The sequence below is a fragment of the Cydia strobilella genome, chromosome 14 (assembly GCF_947568885.1).
Source record: "Cydia strobilella chromosome 14, ilCydStro3.1, whole genome shotgun sequence".
NCBI classification, from domain to species: domain Eukaryota; kingdom Metazoa; phylum Arthropoda; class Insecta; order Lepidoptera; family Tortricidae; genus Cydia; species Cydia strobilella.
The window spans coordinates 11,842,832-11,861,963 of NC_086054.1; the positions used below are offsets into that span (position 1 = coordinate 11,842,832).

At 38.7% G+C, this 19,132-nt stretch overlaps 2 protein-coding genes across 3 annotated transcripts in view; one reads left to right on the forward strand and one right to left on the reverse strand.

Annotated features, from left to right (window-relative positions):
• LOC134747270 (cathepsin O-like) overlaps positions 1-19,132 on the forward strand; it is a 160,054-nt gene that overhangs the window by 126,066 nt on the left and 14,856 nt on the right. The gene's annotated exons all lie outside the window — the stretch shown is intronic.
• The window catches only part of LOC134747249 (transient receptor potential protein), a 60,748-nt gene continuing 43,456 nt past the window's right edge, over positions 1,841-19,132 (reverse strand). The window contains exons 10-21 of one of the 2 annotated variants that reach the window (XM_063681857.1): positions 18,225-18,377; positions 17,618-17,763; positions 16,578-16,818; positions 16,016-16,139; positions 15,490-15,685; positions 14,826-14,990; positions 13,204-13,426; positions 5,007-5,172; positions 4,669-4,829; positions 4,084-4,263; positions 3,256-3,357; positions 1,841-2,922 (exon numbers count right to left, since the gene is read on the reverse strand). In XM_063681857.1, the coding sequence (XP_063537927.1) occupies positions 2,426-2,922; positions 3,256-3,357; positions 4,084-4,263; positions 4,669-4,829; positions 5,007-5,172; positions 13,204-13,426; positions 14,826-14,990; positions 15,490-15,685; positions 16,016-16,139; positions 16,578-16,818; positions 17,618-17,763; positions 18,225-18,377 (2,354 nt within the window). In that variant the 3' untranslated portion in view covers positions 1,841-2,425. The remainder of the gene's footprint in view (positions 2,923-3,255; positions 3,358-4,083; positions 4,264-4,668; positions 4,830-5,006; positions 5,173-13,203; positions 13,427-14,825; positions 14,991-15,489; positions 15,686-16,015; positions 16,140-16,577; positions 16,819-17,617; positions 17,764-18,224; positions 18,378-19,132) is intronic. The other variant, XM_063681858.1, reaches the window with a different exon arrangement.

Genomic DNA, 19,132 nt, shown 5'->3' on the forward strand with positions numbered 1-19,132 from the left:
GTCAGTCCCTAATACCTACATTATTTCGACTTAACTCTTCATATTAAACAACTTTGCTTAAAACGGTTTAGACAGACGGATAAAGAATTGATTGATCCTTAAAGGGTTCTTACTCAACTTTTCCTTTTGAGTTAAGTTAACCACAAAAATGTGGAAACTTTTGCCTTTGTAAATATTAATACCTTACAATAATTATTCCGATTAAGAAAACCTCAATTTCTTAATTAAAACTTAAAATGTAGGCTTTTTCGGAAAACAGTTGTATTTTACTGGAAATCGAATAAATTGAAACATGCCGGTGGCAAACATAAAACAAATGTTTTATTTCATTCACTTAAAGTTACTCTTATTACATACTATGTTAACAAACTCGATAAAATATAAATATTATAAACATTGTGACTATCAATTTTAAAAAAACACGAGTATGTTTTCCTAATAAAAGTAATAGACAGAAAAAAAATTTTTTTTTTTACTTTGTGGCCGGTTTGTGGCAGAGTAAATGTTTGTCGTACAGTTGAAGTCAAAAACGTTTAAAATTTTTGCCTTATTACATAGGAAGGCATAAAAGTGTAAACATATTGTAGACGTCGACTGTATCTACATTATAATACTACATAAAATATTGAAAAATTAGTCACAAACGGAAGGTCTTTTTCTGGATATTCTTAAAATAAAATTAAGAAGACTGTGACCCTGCCATTTTTTTACCCCCTAAATCGAGATTGATATCCAATATTTTGTTAAAAGTATACAATTATAGAGGTAAGTAAGTACAACAAAATTGGGTTTAAATTACATTCACAATTCTCCACGCAATTCTCTCAGTTGCATTTTGGAACTTTATATACTTGGGTCAAACACGTTCAGGAAAACTGGCGCCTTTCGTGTACAACACAAAGTACAAAGTTCGTGTACAAAGTTCTGTAAATTAGTATGGACGTGGGGTACCTTTTCTCTGCAGCTGACTGTACAAAAGGCATTTGGGTACATTTTTCTAAGACTTGAGAAGTAAAAGGTAAAAGGTTTGAACACGCCTATAACGTAAAAGTCAGAAAATTCATCTTATTTTTGATATCTTCAGGAAAGACCCATGAACCTTGACCTAGCTATATACTAAAAAAGTTTGTTACCAATTTGATTAAATTGGGGTCATTTAACGGATAGATATTGTACCCATAGCTCATAATAGTGGCCTTTGCCTTATGAACTCACGTCTTTTCTTTATCACAATGACCTTCTTTAACCTTTAATGGTAATATTAGGAGCGTATACTTTTATTTAAGTAGTATTATTTAGTTTCAATAACTAGTTTTTTTATTTTATTTTGTAGAATTATTAACAATTACAAGATATGTTTAATTGATATTGTCGGTAGCAGTAATAGACTTACCTTTAACTTAAGTGTTTAATTCTAATAATTCTTTAAATTGATTGAATTGGCAACACAAGCGTTATTGAGCTTACTGTGGGACTAGGTCGACCTGAGTAAAATTGTCCTATATTTTTTTTATACTACGTCAGTGGCAAACAAGCAGACGCCTCGCCTGATGTTAAGCAGTCATCGTAGCCTATGTACGCCTGCAACTCCAGAGGAGTTACATTCGCGTTGCCGACCCTAACACTCCGCACCCTCGTTGAGCTCTGGCAACCTTAACTCACCGGCAGGAACACAACACTATGGTCGGGTTGCACCAAACCGTCTGTCACCGTTTTAGCGTTCGCTAAATTTTATCGTATGGGAAACTTCATAGTTCTCTGCTGCTTGACGTTGACCAGCCTGTTAATTGTGGTTGGTGCAACTGGCCCTATGAGTAGGGTCTAGTAGTGTAATAGTTATTTATTTATTTATTTTATTTTATTGATCGAGATAGATGAAAGTACGTACTATTTATTTATCTACTTGTTTAAGTGTGGTTGGCGAGACTCATCAGCATGCGACTGCGGGGCTCCGGTACAGACTATACACCACATTATATAATTGCCCGACACGGAAATTCGTCGGAGAGGCCCTAGACCTTCACTCACCTAATGCGCTGCCCATTAGGTGAAGAATTTAGATATCGTATTGTAATTAGTTACTAGCGTCTCTGTATATGCCATACGAATAAATAAATAAATGTATTTAGTCAGTAGCTCAGCCGAATCAAACGGCAAGGTAAGGCACGTTTACATAATATAATTTAATTTTTAATATCAAATATGATCTTGGCGATTTTCTTGACTTCATGTAAAATCGATAAGTACATTTTATGTGGAATTACCGCAATTTTCAAAGCGGCAAAATTTAATAGCTCTTGCAAGTTTATATATCTAAATTCGATTCGAGTGCATTACACACAATATTTCCTATGCTTACATCTAATTATTGCCATGTCAATAAGGCATTTCTCACTAATACGTCACTATAACTATAACCTAAGAACTAAAGCCAACCGGACACTATTTTGCCCGTGATCTTCGATTTTCCTTTGTCAGTTTTCATCATGGAAGGCGACGGTGACGGAGTTAGTGAAGGACTGACTCTGGAAGATCTTGGGCTTGTTAAGGAAGACCTAGATTTTTCCTTGGCTGTCTCAGAGACCGAGCTGACTTGTGGTTCAGGGGTAGGTGTTACCCTGGAAGTTCCATCTTGATGTTGACTCTCGAGGGTCGCAGCGGACAGAATTTGCTCTTGTGAGCGCTCGCTCGGCGTTGGCGTGATAGGTTTTTCTAGAGCCTTATCTTCTTCTTTAGTGATAAAGAGGCTTTTTGATGGTGATTCTGGCTCGTCTATTTGGATAACGTAGTCTTTCTTGGCATCGAGCTGCGCTGGTGGCAGTTGCTTGTTGCTGACAGGGTCGAAGTCTGGAGTACAGGGTTCTGAAGGCTCTTGAGACGACGATTTGAGAGGTCTCGTTTGTTCAGAGCCGCCTTCCGTTTCTGTATTAGATAAAATAAAATATGCGTAACGATATTTTGTAAAAAACAAATAGTAGGACCATGGAAACCTTTTAAGAGCACTATTATCTTAACTATAGATATCTATCATACTTAGTAGGTACGCTTAGCTTTCTACCTCTTGTTTGTATATGATAAGGATCCTAAAGCAATAAATCATCTTTATCTCTGTAGATTCAGCACAACCGAGGGTTGCTCCCACGATTTTTGATCAACACACACATTGAATGGTTAATAACTTTGATATTATTATCATCTAAGTATATATAAAATTGAACATTTGATATTGAAAATGACACGAACTTGATGAATTACCTTTGGTTTTGGTCTCAATGTCAGCTGCTACTTTCATTTCGTTGTCTTTTAATCCTTCGTCATCTGATATCTCTGGAATCGGACTGCTTCGGAATGATCGAGCTGAAAAATAAAAGATGTTGTTATTAAAACTTACAACAAAGGTAATCAGTATATTTGTTCGGCGTATTAACGCTACGATGAATAGCGAAGTTATGATCAAGCAAGACTCTAAATTGTAGCAATCCTCCAAGCATGCATTTTTGATCCTTCAGATGTTCAATAAAACATGCTGTATTGCTTAGGGTGACTAATAAGTCCCTCGCCGTGAACTCAACGTATTCTCAGATTATTCTCACCTTTCCTATAGCAACCTTAAAACCTTTAAACAACAGCGCAACAGTAGTTTTATATGACGTTCATAAGCGCATTGTAATATTCCTATTTGGAAATTAAACTATCTTTATCTTTAGCAAACGAGAAGTTCCCCTTGTTTCTAGATTCACCGCTGCGCCGCACCGGTCGGCTCGAACACCGCATTTACCATGCCTTCTAGTTGTAGTTCTAGTTTTAGATTTAGTTCTAGTTTTAGTTTTGCCAGGCTTCACTGAAAATCAGCGTCACGTAGTGTGTCCCAGGACTCACTTCGGGACATCAAGCTGAGCCCTTTAGCTTTTAGCTGGGACCTTTTAGTGCAATTTTCTATGTTCCATTAAATATTAATTTGTATACTATGTAACTTTTTTGTGCTAATAAATATTTCCTATCTTATCTTCGTCTCCTTCGGGCTCGTGGCCTCATTTTCTCGCTGTGAAGACCCCCCTGTTTAGATCTACGAATGTCACTCACTGCTTCGCTGCACCGGCCCTTTTTTCGGTGATTCGATCACCTCGTCTACCAAACCGTCGCCTGTCTCGGACTCGCGTCCTTCGTTGCTCGCGGTGAAGTCGGCCTTGATCTTGTTCCTCATGAACTTGGCGTACGCTACGCGCGTTGTCGGCGTCACGTCTGAAAGCTTCGGGTTGAATTCTGAAAAGGAAGTGAAAGATATTGTAAAGAATAAAGAGGCGTAATATTCAGAGGACTTTGATACATTGTGGTCGCGGATTTAATGGAATTGCTACAGTTCCATTCAGTTCATTACAACAACATAATTAGTCATCACAGGTTGAAATACAGAAATACAGACTTTATTGGTAAATTGAGCGTTCATATGTACAAATTCTTCTTGGGTAAACGAAAACATCATGAGTAAACTAAATATCCTAATAAAACTTGGTTTTAGTTCTGAGCAGGTAGGTCAGACAGTATCTAGTCGTTTATGTAAAATAAAGCGTCTGTGCCAATTCTTAGGATTGCATTGCCCGGACTACTTTAGACTGCAATTGGGTAAAGCTTTTAGTCGAGTGAAGAAGTTGTCACATAGTTTCTTACCCAGCAGCTTCTCGGGATCCATGGTCCTAGCCTGCACGTTGTCGAGGATGTGAGCGCGCAGCGACTGGCGGCTGCGACGAGTCATGGCCTCTTCGGTTGTACCGATAGGATCGCGCTTGCCCGTGTTGGTGCGCACTAGGGCGTTCCAGTCACGCTTCTTGCTGTTAAAAAAAAAAGGTTACTAAGCGCATGCTCTAAACACGTGTAATGAATTGACAATGGTGTAATCAATCTACATAGCTTATTACCAAGACACAGTTTTTTAATGGTCGAAGTGACTGTTTTGGATTATCAAACTTTACCTCTCTCCCGTATACCAGAAATAAAAAGACACTTACCTGTCAGTGCTGCCTTTCCTTCCAATGGCTTTGGCGATTTGGCTGAACACATCTTTAGGCTTACTGTCCTTGGCTGACAGCACGTCTTTGATGATGCCTTCCACTATACCGATTTGGAAATCTTTGAGGATTCGCCGCTCCATGACTTTGCCTTTCTTACCAGCCACTGCAAAAGAAAAGGTCCCCATGAAAGTTCATGGGTTAATTCGGTATTTTCGTCTTCGTTTGTTAAAATAGACACAACGAATAGTGAATAGAAATACATGCCACCACAATTCGAGTCATTCGCTCAAAGCATCCGTATGCGCAACTAGAACACACGGTCAGAACTACTTATATTATCTACCTACCCGGAAAAAAGAAGACCAAAAAATGTGCAAACAGAAGTGGATTCACATTTTTTGGTCTTCTTTTTTCCGGACGTCTGACCGAAAAAATACAGGGTCACTCTTGTACAAACCAGAGAAAAGGATACAAAAAACGAGCCGTGATTTAAAACTTCAAGGGCTGTCAAAGTTTAATTTTGAACAGAAATTTCTCAGTAACCTGATACCAGTCACATCTTACAAACTGAACTGGTTGCACTCCACAGGCATCTCAAGAAATCAAGAAAAATCAGAAAGAAAATAAAAAACATGCAAAGGTCAGTCGTGTATCACCTACACTTGTAAAGAATACCGTCACAACCTGCATGGCGTCTACCATTGTCATATCTTTAGAGGATATGATGGTGTAAATCAAATGCCCAAATACATGCAAAATTACTTTAATAAGAAAAGGATGTTGATTGTACAGAGATCGAATTGGAAGTGAACGATGACATTTAAAAATGTTCCAAGCACTGTCAGCGCCTACTGTTATAGATAACGCAAAGGTTACCACATGCACTTGTAAGTCCTTTCGACATAGGCTCCAAAGCCTGTACATACTCCCGGCCGTTGAAAACTCGCTTTTCAACCTCGAAGCTCTTCGGCTGTCGGAAGCTTACACAGACGTACGAGAGATCGGCGCACACAGCCTCTGTTTGTGGTGACGTCTGCCACTCTGGCTATTCCATCGGATCCCGTGATGAGGCGTAGAACACGACCGAGTCTCCATGTCAGAGGGGGAGCGTTATCTTCTGCCAGGAGCACCAAATCACCGACGCTCAGCTTGGCAGCGTTGCTCTTCCATTTAGTCCTTTGCTGCATTTCTGATAGGTAGTCGCGCTGCCATCGCTGCCAGAAATGCTGCTGTATTTTTTCCAGGCGTTCATAGCGTTGGAGGTAGTTTTCTTTACGGTCACCCAAGTATTGCGCTGGCGGAGCAGTTAGCGGCCTTCCGATAAGAAAGTGTCCGGGGGATAGGGAAAGAAGGTCATTGGGACACGACGACAACGGGCATAGTGGCCGACTATTTAAAATAGATTCCACCTGTGCAAATAAAGTGGAAATTTCCTCAAAAGTGAGGTGGCTATTACCGATAACACGCTTTATATGATGTTTAGCCGATTTAACGCCGGCTTCCCATAGTCCACCAAAATGAGGAGTGTAAGCCGGAATGAACCTAAACTTTATAAGGTTTTGACTTGCAAAATCAAAAAGAGGTTCTTGGTTTTGTTTGATAAATGACCCCAATTCCCTTGCGGCAGCTACAAAATTAGTACCATTATCGCTAAAAATCTCAGTTGGTCTGCCTCGGCGCGCTATAAAGCGTCGAAGAGTCATTATGAATGCATCCTTAGTTAAATCACTAACGGCTTCGAGGTGAATGCATTTATAACGAAGACAGACAAACAAGCACAAGTAACATTTAATCAAACGACTTCCACGGCCCTTGCGATTAATGATAGTGAAAGGACCAGAGAAGTCCAGCCCGACTGACAAGAAGGGATAGTCGGGAGTAATCCGTTGGGATGGTAAGTTACCCATTTTAGGTTGTAGGGTTTTCCCTCGTAGACGTCTACACCTAACACAATTATTTACAACACGCCAGGCGAGGTGACGTCCGTTCACTGGCCAAACTGTTTCTCTTACGGTTGAAAATAATAAGAGAGGACCAGCGTGCATATTGACGATGTGTTCTCTTTCGAAGTAAAGCCTTGTTAGTCTATGTGATGCATGAAGTAAAATGGGATGTTTTTTATCAAATGAGTAAAAATCTGTTGCATCTAAGCGCCCTCCAACACGCATTATCTTATTATCTAAAAATGGGGACAAACACAATATTTTGCTTTTACTGCTTAAAGGCTTATTATTTAAAAGTGATTCATATTCGTCTGAGAAAGATTGACTTTGAGCAATAATGCATAACGAATGCCAGGATTCACGCAATTCATCAGCTGTTAATATGCCTTTATGCTTGATACTATTTTTGGTGTTATATATGAACCTTTTTACGTAAGCAAACGATCTAATAAGTCTATTACAAGAAGAGAATCTTTCGAAATCAACTATTGGTTCACTTATTACTGCGGAATGCACTTTAATTTCAGGTAAGGGTTCGGACTCTTTAACCTTTAAGACAGGCCAATTGTCTTCATTTTTGAGCAGAAAGTTGGGACCTGACCACCAAAGATCCAATGACATTATGTTTTTTGGGTCAACACCTCGTGAAATGAAATCTGCAGGATTTGAATCTGTAGGAACGTACCTCCATGATTGCGGCGAAGTAAGCTCTACTATTTCACCAATACGATTGGCAACAAATGTTTTCAGTCTACTTATATCACCTTTGATCCATCCTAGGACTACGCTCGAGTCACACCAGTGCACTATTCTATCTGGCTTGTATCTGAGGGAATCTAACACGGACTGCGTGAGCTTAGCAGCGACCAGTGCAGCGCATAATTCAAGCCTTGGAATGCTGGTGAATTTAATTGGTGCAATTTTTGATTTTGCACATAACAATTTGACAGTAACATCCTCATTCGAGCCTATCGACTTAACATAAATGCATGCCCCATACGCAGACTGAGAGGCGTCACTGAAAGAATGAATTTCTATACGCTTAGGCGCGTCGCCTAGCACCCATCTCGGTATGTTTAAATTAGACAGAATTTTTAAATTTTCTGAAAACTTAATCCAGTCATTTTTTATTTCTGATGAGACTGGCGAGTCCCAATCTAATTTTTTCTCCCACAGTTTTTGAAGCATAATCTTTGGTATAACAATAACTGGGCTCAGAACACCTAACGGGTCGAATATTTTAAAAGAATTTGACATTATAAACCGCTTTGTTATTACAGCGTCAGGTTCATTAGACATTTTTATAGGAAAGTGCAACGTGTCACTTGAAGGGGTCCATCCGAGGCCCAAAGTACTTGAAGACTCACTGATAGTTAAATTATCTTGTTTATTTATGTCAAGATTGTCAAAAATAGATGGATGATTGCTTTTATATTTTCTGAGATTAAAACAACCTGATTTTAATGCGTTTGAAACTGATTTTTGAATGAACATTAATTGTTGAGGATCGTTTGCCCCTGTAATTAAATCATCTACATAAAAGTCCTTTTGAATGATGGTTTTGATTAACTCATCATCCTGTTGCTGCCCTAGTTCCCACAAGCAACGTGTACTGAGATAACTTGCGCTAGCTGTGCCGTAAGTTAACGTGTTTAACACTAACGTTTGAATAGGTTGTGACTCGTCCTCTCTCCACAAAATAAGTTGCAAGTTCCTGTCACTCTCGTTTACCAAAACCTGTCGGTACATTTTTTCAATGTCGCCAGTTAGTAGGTACTTGTATTGTCTTGCGCGAATTAAAATTGAAAAAAGAGTATCTTGTACGTTAGGACCTACCATCAAAACGTCGTTAAGAGAGTAACCGGAAGTGGTGGGGGAGGATCCGTCGAAAACTACCCGCAACTTGGTAGATTCTCGCTCCTCCTTAATAATTGCGTGGTGGCAAAGGTAGTACGATGGGCTAGGGCTTGTCACAACATTAGAAATTGAAAGATGAGCCAGATCGGCATATTCATTGATAAATTTTGTATACTCACATTTGAGTGTAGGATTTCGTTTAAATCGTTTTTCTAAATTAAGAAATCGCTTTTTGGCAGTATTGTAACTGTCGCCTAAACAATCTACAGATTCTTTCAATGGCAAATTGACACAAAATCGTCCTTCCTCATCCCTTATAGTATGAGTGAGGAAGTGTTTTTCACATTCACTTTCTTGTTTACTTAAGTTTTGTTTTTTGGGAACTTCTTCCAAGTCCCAGAATTTTGACACTAGATTTTCAATATTTTCATTCTGAGTTGAAGAAACTATAGCATGATTGCAGAGTATCCTTTTGCTAGATACAGCTGAGTTTATACGGCCACATACTATCCAACCGAACTTTGAACTTCTTAGCTTTGGGTTATTTGGTCCTAGGGAAATTTCCTCGTGTCCTAAAATATCCCAGAACAGGTCAGCACCTATAACAATGTCTATAGGGCCTGGCTGATGAAACATTGGATCAGCCAACTCAATATTTTGAGGTAAATTGAATGAGGTAATATCGACGGGCGCTTTTGGTATACGACCGGTAAGTTCGTCCATGACGTAACAAGATAAAATAGCACTAAACTTATTTTTTATTGAATTTAATTGAACATCACAAGTTCCTTTTATTGTATGTTTAGAAGGAGTATCGCCCATGCCTATAACATTTAAAATTTCAAGTGAGCGGGGTTTCAATGACAATCTGGCCTTAAGAGACTCAGTAATAAAGGACGACTCGCTTCCATTATCTAAAAATGCACGAATTTTTAACTTTTGATGGTCAACAGGATTCTCGACTTCAATAATTGCCGTAGATAATAAACCTCGATGGCCTTGAGTTGTATTTTGATAAGCATAATTGACGTGCACTGCGTCTTGTTCGTCTACTTGTGCGAGGTGGCTTGAGGAGGGAGACGGACTGTGCAGAAGACTATTGTGTCGCTCGGTGCAGCCGTGCTCGCGGCATGGACCCATACGGCACTCACTCTCAACATGACCTTGCCTCAGACAATTAATGCACAATTTATATTTTGTCACATCCATCATTCGCTCGTCAACCCCCTTCGCCTTAAAAGTAGGGCAATCATAAATCCTATGACGCTCATTACAAATAACACATGCAAATATATTTTGCCTTTTATTATTATAATTATTGGTCGAGGTTGCAAAAGACTTAACGTAATTATTTTGAACTGGTCTTTGACCGTTATTATTATTCGGTGTAGAACGAGAAGGGACGCTAAGCGGCCTTGTCACACCAACGAAATCTGATTTATTGTTACGATTTAACGATTCGAGTACATCAGCACGATCGATCATGAACTTGTAAAATTGTTCTAAAGTGGGTACATCACTTTCCAAATTATTGCGGTATTCTTCCCATTTTAGCAACGTATTGCTATCTAACTTAGAGGATAACATGAATATTATCAATACGTCCCACTTGTCTGTGGGCTGGCCTAGGCTGGTTAAGGCGCGCAAGTTTTTGGTCACGTGATCAACCAAAAATCGCAATGATCGCTCTGATTCGCGTGGAAGTTGTTTAATATTGAACAATGAATTTAAGTGATGATTAATTAATATTCTTTTGTTATCATATCGATTGCAAATCATTTTCCACGCTTCAGCATAATTATTAGTTGACACTTCCAAATTTGAAATGATCCTAGCCGCATCACCCTGTAGATATGACACGAGATAATGGAATTTATGTATGTCTGAAATACGCTCATTTTTGTGTATTAAATTTTCAAAAGTATCGCGGAATTCTAACCAACGAAAATATGCGCCATCGAATTTGGCAATCTGTATTTGAGGTAATTTCAGACCTATTTCGTGAGGGTGATTGGGGTCATCACAACATGACGTATTATGCGCGGAACTGCGCCTCTTTTCGCATTCAAATTTTTTAGAAAATCTTTCGACTAAATTTTTTGCCGTCGCAATATTAACTATTATTTCGTGCTCCATGATGTCACGTTCTTCAATTTCAGCCGAAATATTTTCAAAATTTAAAACCTCTATTTCACTTTGCAATTCATCAACTTTGACGGACAAAGCCTCAAACTTTGAGAGTTTCAAATTTAACTCGGTTAATTGAATATTATCCAACTCCGTCTTTGTTGCAATAGTTTCTAAATATTTTCCAAATTTAGTAATTTGTCCTTTGGCCGAAGTCCTTTTTCTAGATAATTGAAGAAACATTAACTTATCTGCCTTTTCAGTTTCGTTCATTTTGCTAATTAATTATAGTAATGCAATAAAATATATAAAATGGCTCACGTTCCTCGTTTTGGTGGTACTTGCCGACAGGGAAACTGGCTGCGCACGCTCAGCAGACTCCTCCCGGCCGGTGCCGAGCCACGGAGTTTATTTTCAAACGATGCCAGCAGCGCACAGCGATTTTAAATAGTATTGTCCTGGAATAGTCGGCAAATAATGCTAAATATCTTGTAAGCAAAGATAAGGAAATCGGAACCTAAATTAAATTGAACAATACGTAAAATATTTTAACTTTCATTTACACTAATTAAATGTTCAAAACTTGGAGATTTAATGATAGTAATTAAAATTTTATTGTCAACTTTGTAATATTGAATGACTTTGATGTCAAATTTAAGTGAAATAATATAAGATTGCAAAGTTAAATGCAAAGTTCTTTGTTCACTTTTTTCTATGTTGTAGGTAGATAAAGAATCTGATGCAATGCACCTTTTGCACTAATTTAAGGTTTTTGGACGTAATTATAGCCTTGAAATCACTTGATTTACACAAATGAAGATATATTTTAAATAGTTATATTGCCTGTTGTTAGGATTATTGGAATTTTATGAAGGATAGACACTTATCTTTTGTTGGCGGGCGGCGTACGAACGTAACTGCTCGATGTGAACTTTAGCCGTTTCACTGGTCGAACCCTGGTTTGGAGATCCTCTTTTCTTGAAGCCTGGTGACTTTAGACATCCCCTGGTAGCTCCAGAATACAACAGCAATCCTCTAGACTTGAACTGCGATGTTGAAGATCCGTTACTCGTCGCGCCGGCCGATATCGTATTTAATTATTGTACATTTTCTGGATTATTTCGCGGATTCTTCTTTATTTCCCCTCATGGGCCACCATGTCATATCTTTAGAGGATATGATGGTGTAAATCAAATGCCCAAATACATGCAAAATTACTTTAATAAGAAAAGGATGTTGATTGTACAGAGATCGAATTGGAAGTGAACGATGACATTTAAAAATGTTCCAAGCACTGTCAGCGCCTACTGTTATAGATAACGCAAAGGTTACCACATGCACTTGTAAGTCCTTTCGACATAGGCTCCAAAGCCTGTACAACCATGGTGATCCTAAGCGTCATCATGCCGTTGTTGTGCAAGATGTCGATGAGCTCGTGTCTGTATCCATGAAGTTATCGATGACGCCGGTCTCATCTACTTATACTTATTCTCTAACCATCTCACTCGACACTTGTCCTCGCGTAATAGAGAATATTACGCGAAACTCTGCGCTGGGGGCGCCACTACCACAATCTGAGGGTCTATCGCAAAACAAGAAAATCGAAATTTCGTTATCTAACATCTCTGTCACTTTTGCATATTCGAGCGATAAAGCGAAATTTCGGATTCGCGTTTGCCGGTATGTTCTCTGTAAACAAACCGCCTTGGTGCATCAATGTCATATTTTATTATCTGAAAACTTGTCAAAAAACTGTTGAAGGCACAGTATGTATAGGTTACTCTATAGTTTACTAAACGGGCTAGTGCTGCACTCTGGTGGCAGAACATTGCAGTAATACCCCCTATTAAGAATACACAGCTTGGACTATCTCTACCCGGAAACAAAAATATCAAATAAGTGCATTTTGACTTAAAAGGCGTCTACATACCTAGGCGATAGAACACCTACATGTGGAAACTGTAGTCTCCAAAGCCAAAGGTGCCTGATCAGAATCACTCTTGTAGAAGAAGAACACCAAAAATGTGCATTTTTACTTGAAAGGAGTCTAAAAAACACAAGTTACTTTTAGAAGGATACCGAGGTAAAAGTATGTGACTTCTAACTTCAAGGATTTGTAAAGACCAACTTTATAATAAAATTATCTGAACAAGGACAAAGATAACGTGCAAACTCGTGACCAACTTGTGAAGATTCCACTGTCGTGACCAACTCCAAGAACTCGTGCAAACTACTCTTAATTAATAAGGTATCCGAACAACCTTTACCGGTGGCATCCTGCATAGTGATCCTGGGCGTCTTCATGCCGTTATTGTGGAGGATGTCGATGAGCTCGTAGCGCAGCGTGGAGATATCCTGACGGATCTCCATGACGTCGTCCTCGGTGACGCCGGTCTCGTCGCGCGCGCGCTGCTCGGCGGTGACGTACCGTCGCACGAGCACGCGCATGACGGACTCGTGCTGTTGGCGCGCTTTCTCGCGGGATTTGTTCTGGTGGTTTGGGGTTAGATTAATGATAAAGAGTAAATAATCGGACAACAGCATGTCGGGCCATGCTCAGTGTAGGGTTTCGTAGGGGTTCTGTCAAAATAGGCCAAACGGGGGCTATTAGTAAGTATCATGTACTACATTACAAGCATTTGCAGCGCTTTGTACGTCTTTTACTTTTACTTAGAAAGAAGATATTTTGCAATAACTCAAAACGACTGGACCGATTATGTTCGCTATAGTTTTAATAGAAAGTATTTATTGAGCTATTGTTTCACGATTTTTTCATATTTTTGGACCCATGGGTCTCAAATTAGAGGGGGGGGGGAGGGGGGGGGGGAAGGAGTGGGGGGACACATTTTTTTTCGGAGCGATTATTTCGGAAAATATTAACTATATCAAAAAATGGTTATCGGAGACCCTTATTCTTGAAAGACCTATCCAACGAAACCCTACACTATTGGGACAAAGCAAAATATTAATTAAAAAAAAAACATTTTGTATGGTAGTAGGAAGAAAAAATTAAAGTTTTGTTTTACCGTTCTGTCGCAATGCATGATTTATGTATCCATGCCAAATTGCAGCTTTCTAGCACTAACGATGTTTTCCTTCACCGAAAAGCTTGTAGTAAATATCAAATGATATTCCGTGGTATATAATATACCTAAGCTCCGAAAACCGCATCGGTACTAGCTAGGATTGGAACCCGCGACTAGGTCACTCGTTCCGATTGAGACTTAATTCACTAAAATAGGCTCCATTTCTTAAGGCTATGACGTAATATGTGACTAAGATATATCCACCCACATACATAATATAGTCCGTGGTGTACACTTTATTAACAACAAAAGCTTTTTCAACGCGCGTTGAAAAAGCGCTCGTGAGAATTAGGCCTTGAGGACAAAATTATGACAAATTACAAGATCTCTAATAGAAGATAAAATAGAATAAGATAATGAATGGATAAGATAGAATTAGGAACAGTGTGTGATAAGGGAAAAGTGTGGACTGAACGAAGATGTAGTGACAAAAATTGAGAAAGGTATGTTGAGATGGTTTGCACACGTGGAAAGAATGAGTGAAAGAAGGCTAACAAAGAGAGTGTATAAGGGAGATGTAGAAACGGGAGTTGGAAGGGACAGACCTCGGCGGACTTTCTCTGATCAGATCGGGGAAATCCTGAAGAAAGGCCAGGTCAAGAGCACCCTAAACCGGCGAGCGTGTATGAGGAATGTTATGAAAGTGAAGGAAGCGAAAGAGGTATGTCAGGATCGTAGCAAGTGGAAATCCGTGGTCTCTGCCTACCCCTCCGGGAAATAGGCGTGATTATATGTATGTATGTATGTAGAAGATCTCTACACAAACATCTAAAGAAAAAAAAAGAATAGGTTTAAACACTCACGATAATAGACCCCATGTTTTTATTATCACAACAGTTTTTGATCCAACCGGAGAAGTGCTTGGGGGTGGGAATGATGTTAAATGGAGGGGGGACTGTATCGCCATCTTCGAAATACGACATCCAGAGATTGCTGCGTGCAAATTTCCATTCCACATCTGATCGTTCCTAAAAACAATATTTTAATGAGAATTATACATCATTGAGATGGCACCAAATATGGCAGTGTAAGTACGAATCTTAGAAACATTGAAAAATAATAAAAACCGGACAAACGAGGGTTCCGTCTTTTTAGTATTTGGTGTTATAGCGGCAACAGAAATATGTCATCTGTGAAAATTTCAACTGTCTAGCTATCACAGTCCATGAGATACAGCCTGGTGACAGACGGACAGACAGACAGACGGACAGTGAAGTCTTAGTAATAGGGTCCCGTTTTCACTCTTTGGGTACGGAACCCCAAAAAGTACAAATGCTTGATTAAAGTCGCTAAAGCAAAGACTGTAAAATAATTATTAAAGAGAAACACCAGACAAATACGAATAAGACTCGTGACTGATAGTGAATGGCTAAGGATAATGATTCGTTATGCATCTATGATAGTCAACAGAAAAGTTAAAAGTAATACAAAGTAGTACAAGATCAAGGCGACTATAAATAAACTCACAGAGATGATCTGATAAGAGTTAGACATCATGGCGATGAGCATGTTCAGCAGCACAATGATGTTAATCACGGAGTACGAGCCGAAGGTCAGCAGCGCCCAGAAGCGTGTGAAGCTCTTGATGCCGGTCAGCTCGAAGGTGGTCAGGTCCACGAGGCCGAAGGACGCCCAGAAGAGGGACTGGGAAGTTTCGAATAGACTGGAAATAACAGGAACTGTTTAAAAAGATCGTTATAGGTTTCATCGATTTTAAGGCGCTCGCACTAAGCAAGACAATGCGCCTTCGATGACAGAGACTTTCTGTGAACTCTATATTTATTATCTTAATAATGGAGTTCGGTGCGTAAAAAACGAATACATTGGTCCAAGTTCCTTACATCGCAGCATGCTTACGGATATTAGAGACACTACATTGTTTTAAGTATGTAATAAGTATAAAACCATTATTTATTTTATTATTTGTTGATAGTAATTGTATTATTTAGTGACCGGGATGTAATGCTGTTTAGTGTTTAATCAGAAGGCTTACTTGGCGTATCGTCTCCATATAGTGCAGGCTCGTTCTTGGTTATCAAAGTCCGCTACGCCGTTAGGAAGGTGGTAGCATTTGTTTTTCTCCAGTTCCGCGTAGTACCACATAAGTTGATTGAGACCTGTTGAAAATTAATATTAGTTGCCACTGTTTTAACTGGCATTATGTAAACATACTGGTATGCAAATAAAAATGTCTATCTCTACTATGTGGATATTGTTTTTTAGGATTTTTGTTCTTTTAAACGTGTTTTTACAAAATGGCAATACTTAATTACAAAAACCACGATCATTTAGCTAAAAAAATAATTATCTTCAAAATAAACTCGTTTTGCTTTGATACACAAACGCACACGTTTGTAAAAATTATCAATAATATGCAGCAGTGAAAATGCTTGTCAACGTTTTTTTGGGACCGCCTGTACGTAGATAAGGATATGCATTAGATTCAAGATTCAAAATATTCTTTATTCAATTAGGCCTAGTAACTAGTAACAAACACGTTTGAATGAATTACTAAATTGAAACGTTATAAACAAAGATGTAGTGATAAAACGTACCACAACCAAACGCAAATAGCACCAGCATATAAACGAAGAAGAACTTGATGATGTCCAGAATCATTCTTCCCAGTGAAACTTGAAGCGGGCCAAGATGAGGGTTGATGGAGAAGATGTGGACCAGTTTGAGGTAGGAGAAGATCATGCCGGCGGCGAAAGCGCCTTCGGAGAGCAGCATGGGGTCAAAGGAGTCCCAGCGCTCGCGGGGGTACCAGGGGTCTAGGCCGTTTTTGTAGTCCCTCTGTTGGAATATTGTAAACATGAACAAACTATGTCAAAGACAAGTTAAAATCGTAAAAAATGCTACAAGTAGGTAACTCCTACCTACTTTGATTCGGTTGTTTTGCGGCCCAATAGTTTGTAGTAGGTTCGGTTTCATTTGAAATGGTGAATGGTGATTTAGGTAAACATAGGACGGAATAAATAAGTACATCCTACTTGCCCGTTCTCAAATATAATGTGGTTCTTCTTGTGGCGAAACATTAAATATTTCAAATAAATAGCGAGCCTTTATGGCTTTCTAAAAAGAAAACTGATTGACCAAGAGTTTGAGTTTAGGGCAAATCTCTATTTTTGTGACAATATTATTGCGGAGTAGTTTCATATTATTTGAGACTCGGGTAATCAATTTGCGACCTAAATTGAATGATTGTAATTTTAATAACTTTATGGCAAAGAAATACCGTTTCAGTGATATTTTGGCAATATTGAGACCTATTCTCTCAATATTCACATTTGAAAACACATGCTTTATGGTATCTGTTTAACTAGAAATTAAAATAAGGTTTATAGGCGTTTTCTACTTTCTAAATATAAGTGGGCTTGATTGAAATGTTTTTTACATGATTATATGCTCAAGTTTTATTTTTTTTATTTATTTTTATTATTTATTAAGAAACAAACAGTCTTATAAAACAGATGAGTTTATAAAGTAACATTTTTCTAGTAATAGATATAGTTTCCTATATGTAAACGAATATTAATAAAAACTTATTACTAAGTACAAATTATAAAATAATATATTAGAATTTTATGAATACCTGAACAATATACCAAGAGGAGACCCGCAAACTAATCCAAGCGATGTAGAACATGTTAGTAATGAAGTCGACTATGTTCCACAAATCACTGATGTACTCCAAAATGCCATTAGTCCATAGTGATCTTAATTCGGCCCATATTAAACCTGCAAGAAAAAAAATACAGTATCGATTAATGCTGGAAGATCGTTTGGAATGTTTGGATGATTATTAAAAATGTTTAGACGGCGGTCCAGGGTATTCTAATAGAGAATAGTATTCGGAGATAGAATGTAGATGATACTGATGATGTTGGTTAACCCTTTAGGTACGGGTGTCGCACGGAGTCGCCACTACACTAGCAAAGTAATTCTTCAGTACGGATGACGACTATTGTCGATTTAAGAATGGGTATGGGGTATGGGTACATTTCGGAATTTTTATATACGAATGTGAACCTTTTGTCTTAGGGATCGGTCTCATAATACCGCTGTATAAGTCAAGATGCATATAAAAAATACCACGACGCTCCGATAGCTGGCTCTTTTACAAATACATTTAAAAAAAGTCCGCTTTTTCGGTGGCGACTATTGTCATCACCCGTGAACTAAAAGTAAGTTCAACTCACTAGCTATATAAATGACGACTGTAAACTCTATGAGGCCAGGCAGGGCCCCTCGCTCGTGCTCCTTCCAGTATTCCACGAGCTCTTGCAGCCAGCTGATGCCGGACCACTCAAGGACCAAGAACTCGGCGCGTTGCGATGCGAGGGAGAGGAGCACTGTCGAACATTATTCGTAGTGAAAAAGCTGGTTATTTTTGTAAACTGAAATAAATGTCTTATACGAGAGATCGCTCTAGCGTCCTTTGCTTTGCTGCAGATGCCTAGAAAACTCGGCCACTCGGGTCACGGCGGCATGGGTCGAATTTTCTCAACTATATGCAATCTCTTAACGGCTTATGGTGCCCTCTGGCCAACTCTATACACTCTTAGTAGGTATAGTTCTTACCTCCTATCCGAATCAACTCAGGTGCAATAGTACATTATCACAGAAATTGGGAAGTAAGGGGTTACCGGCCGAATGCATGTAGACGACCGAACGTAGTGAGGCCCAATAGTTATGAGGCTTACAACCCCTTTTCACGCCGAGGTATGTATAGTGCTTTTCTCAAGCATGCAACGAAATAAATAAATAAAAACTTCACGAAATAAATGTTTTATTTCTAGGGAAACTTAAATTAAACTAGACACTAAAATATTTTATTAAATATTTTTTTTTGTAATATCGCACATATTTTACACTTAATTTTTGGCCTTGTATCCACATAACTGTCGGTTTAGCCACATAACTAAGTATAAGTACATAGTTTTTTATGTTGATATTGTTCTTCACACGTTCTTCACATACATCGTTATCTTAGATAAGTATAATTCCCACAGTGATGACGATTTTATAGTTACTTTCAGTGCTTTAAAATATGCCACAAAATCTGTTTCCGAAAAACTGTGGGCAGTTTTCTTAGTTTTTTAATTTA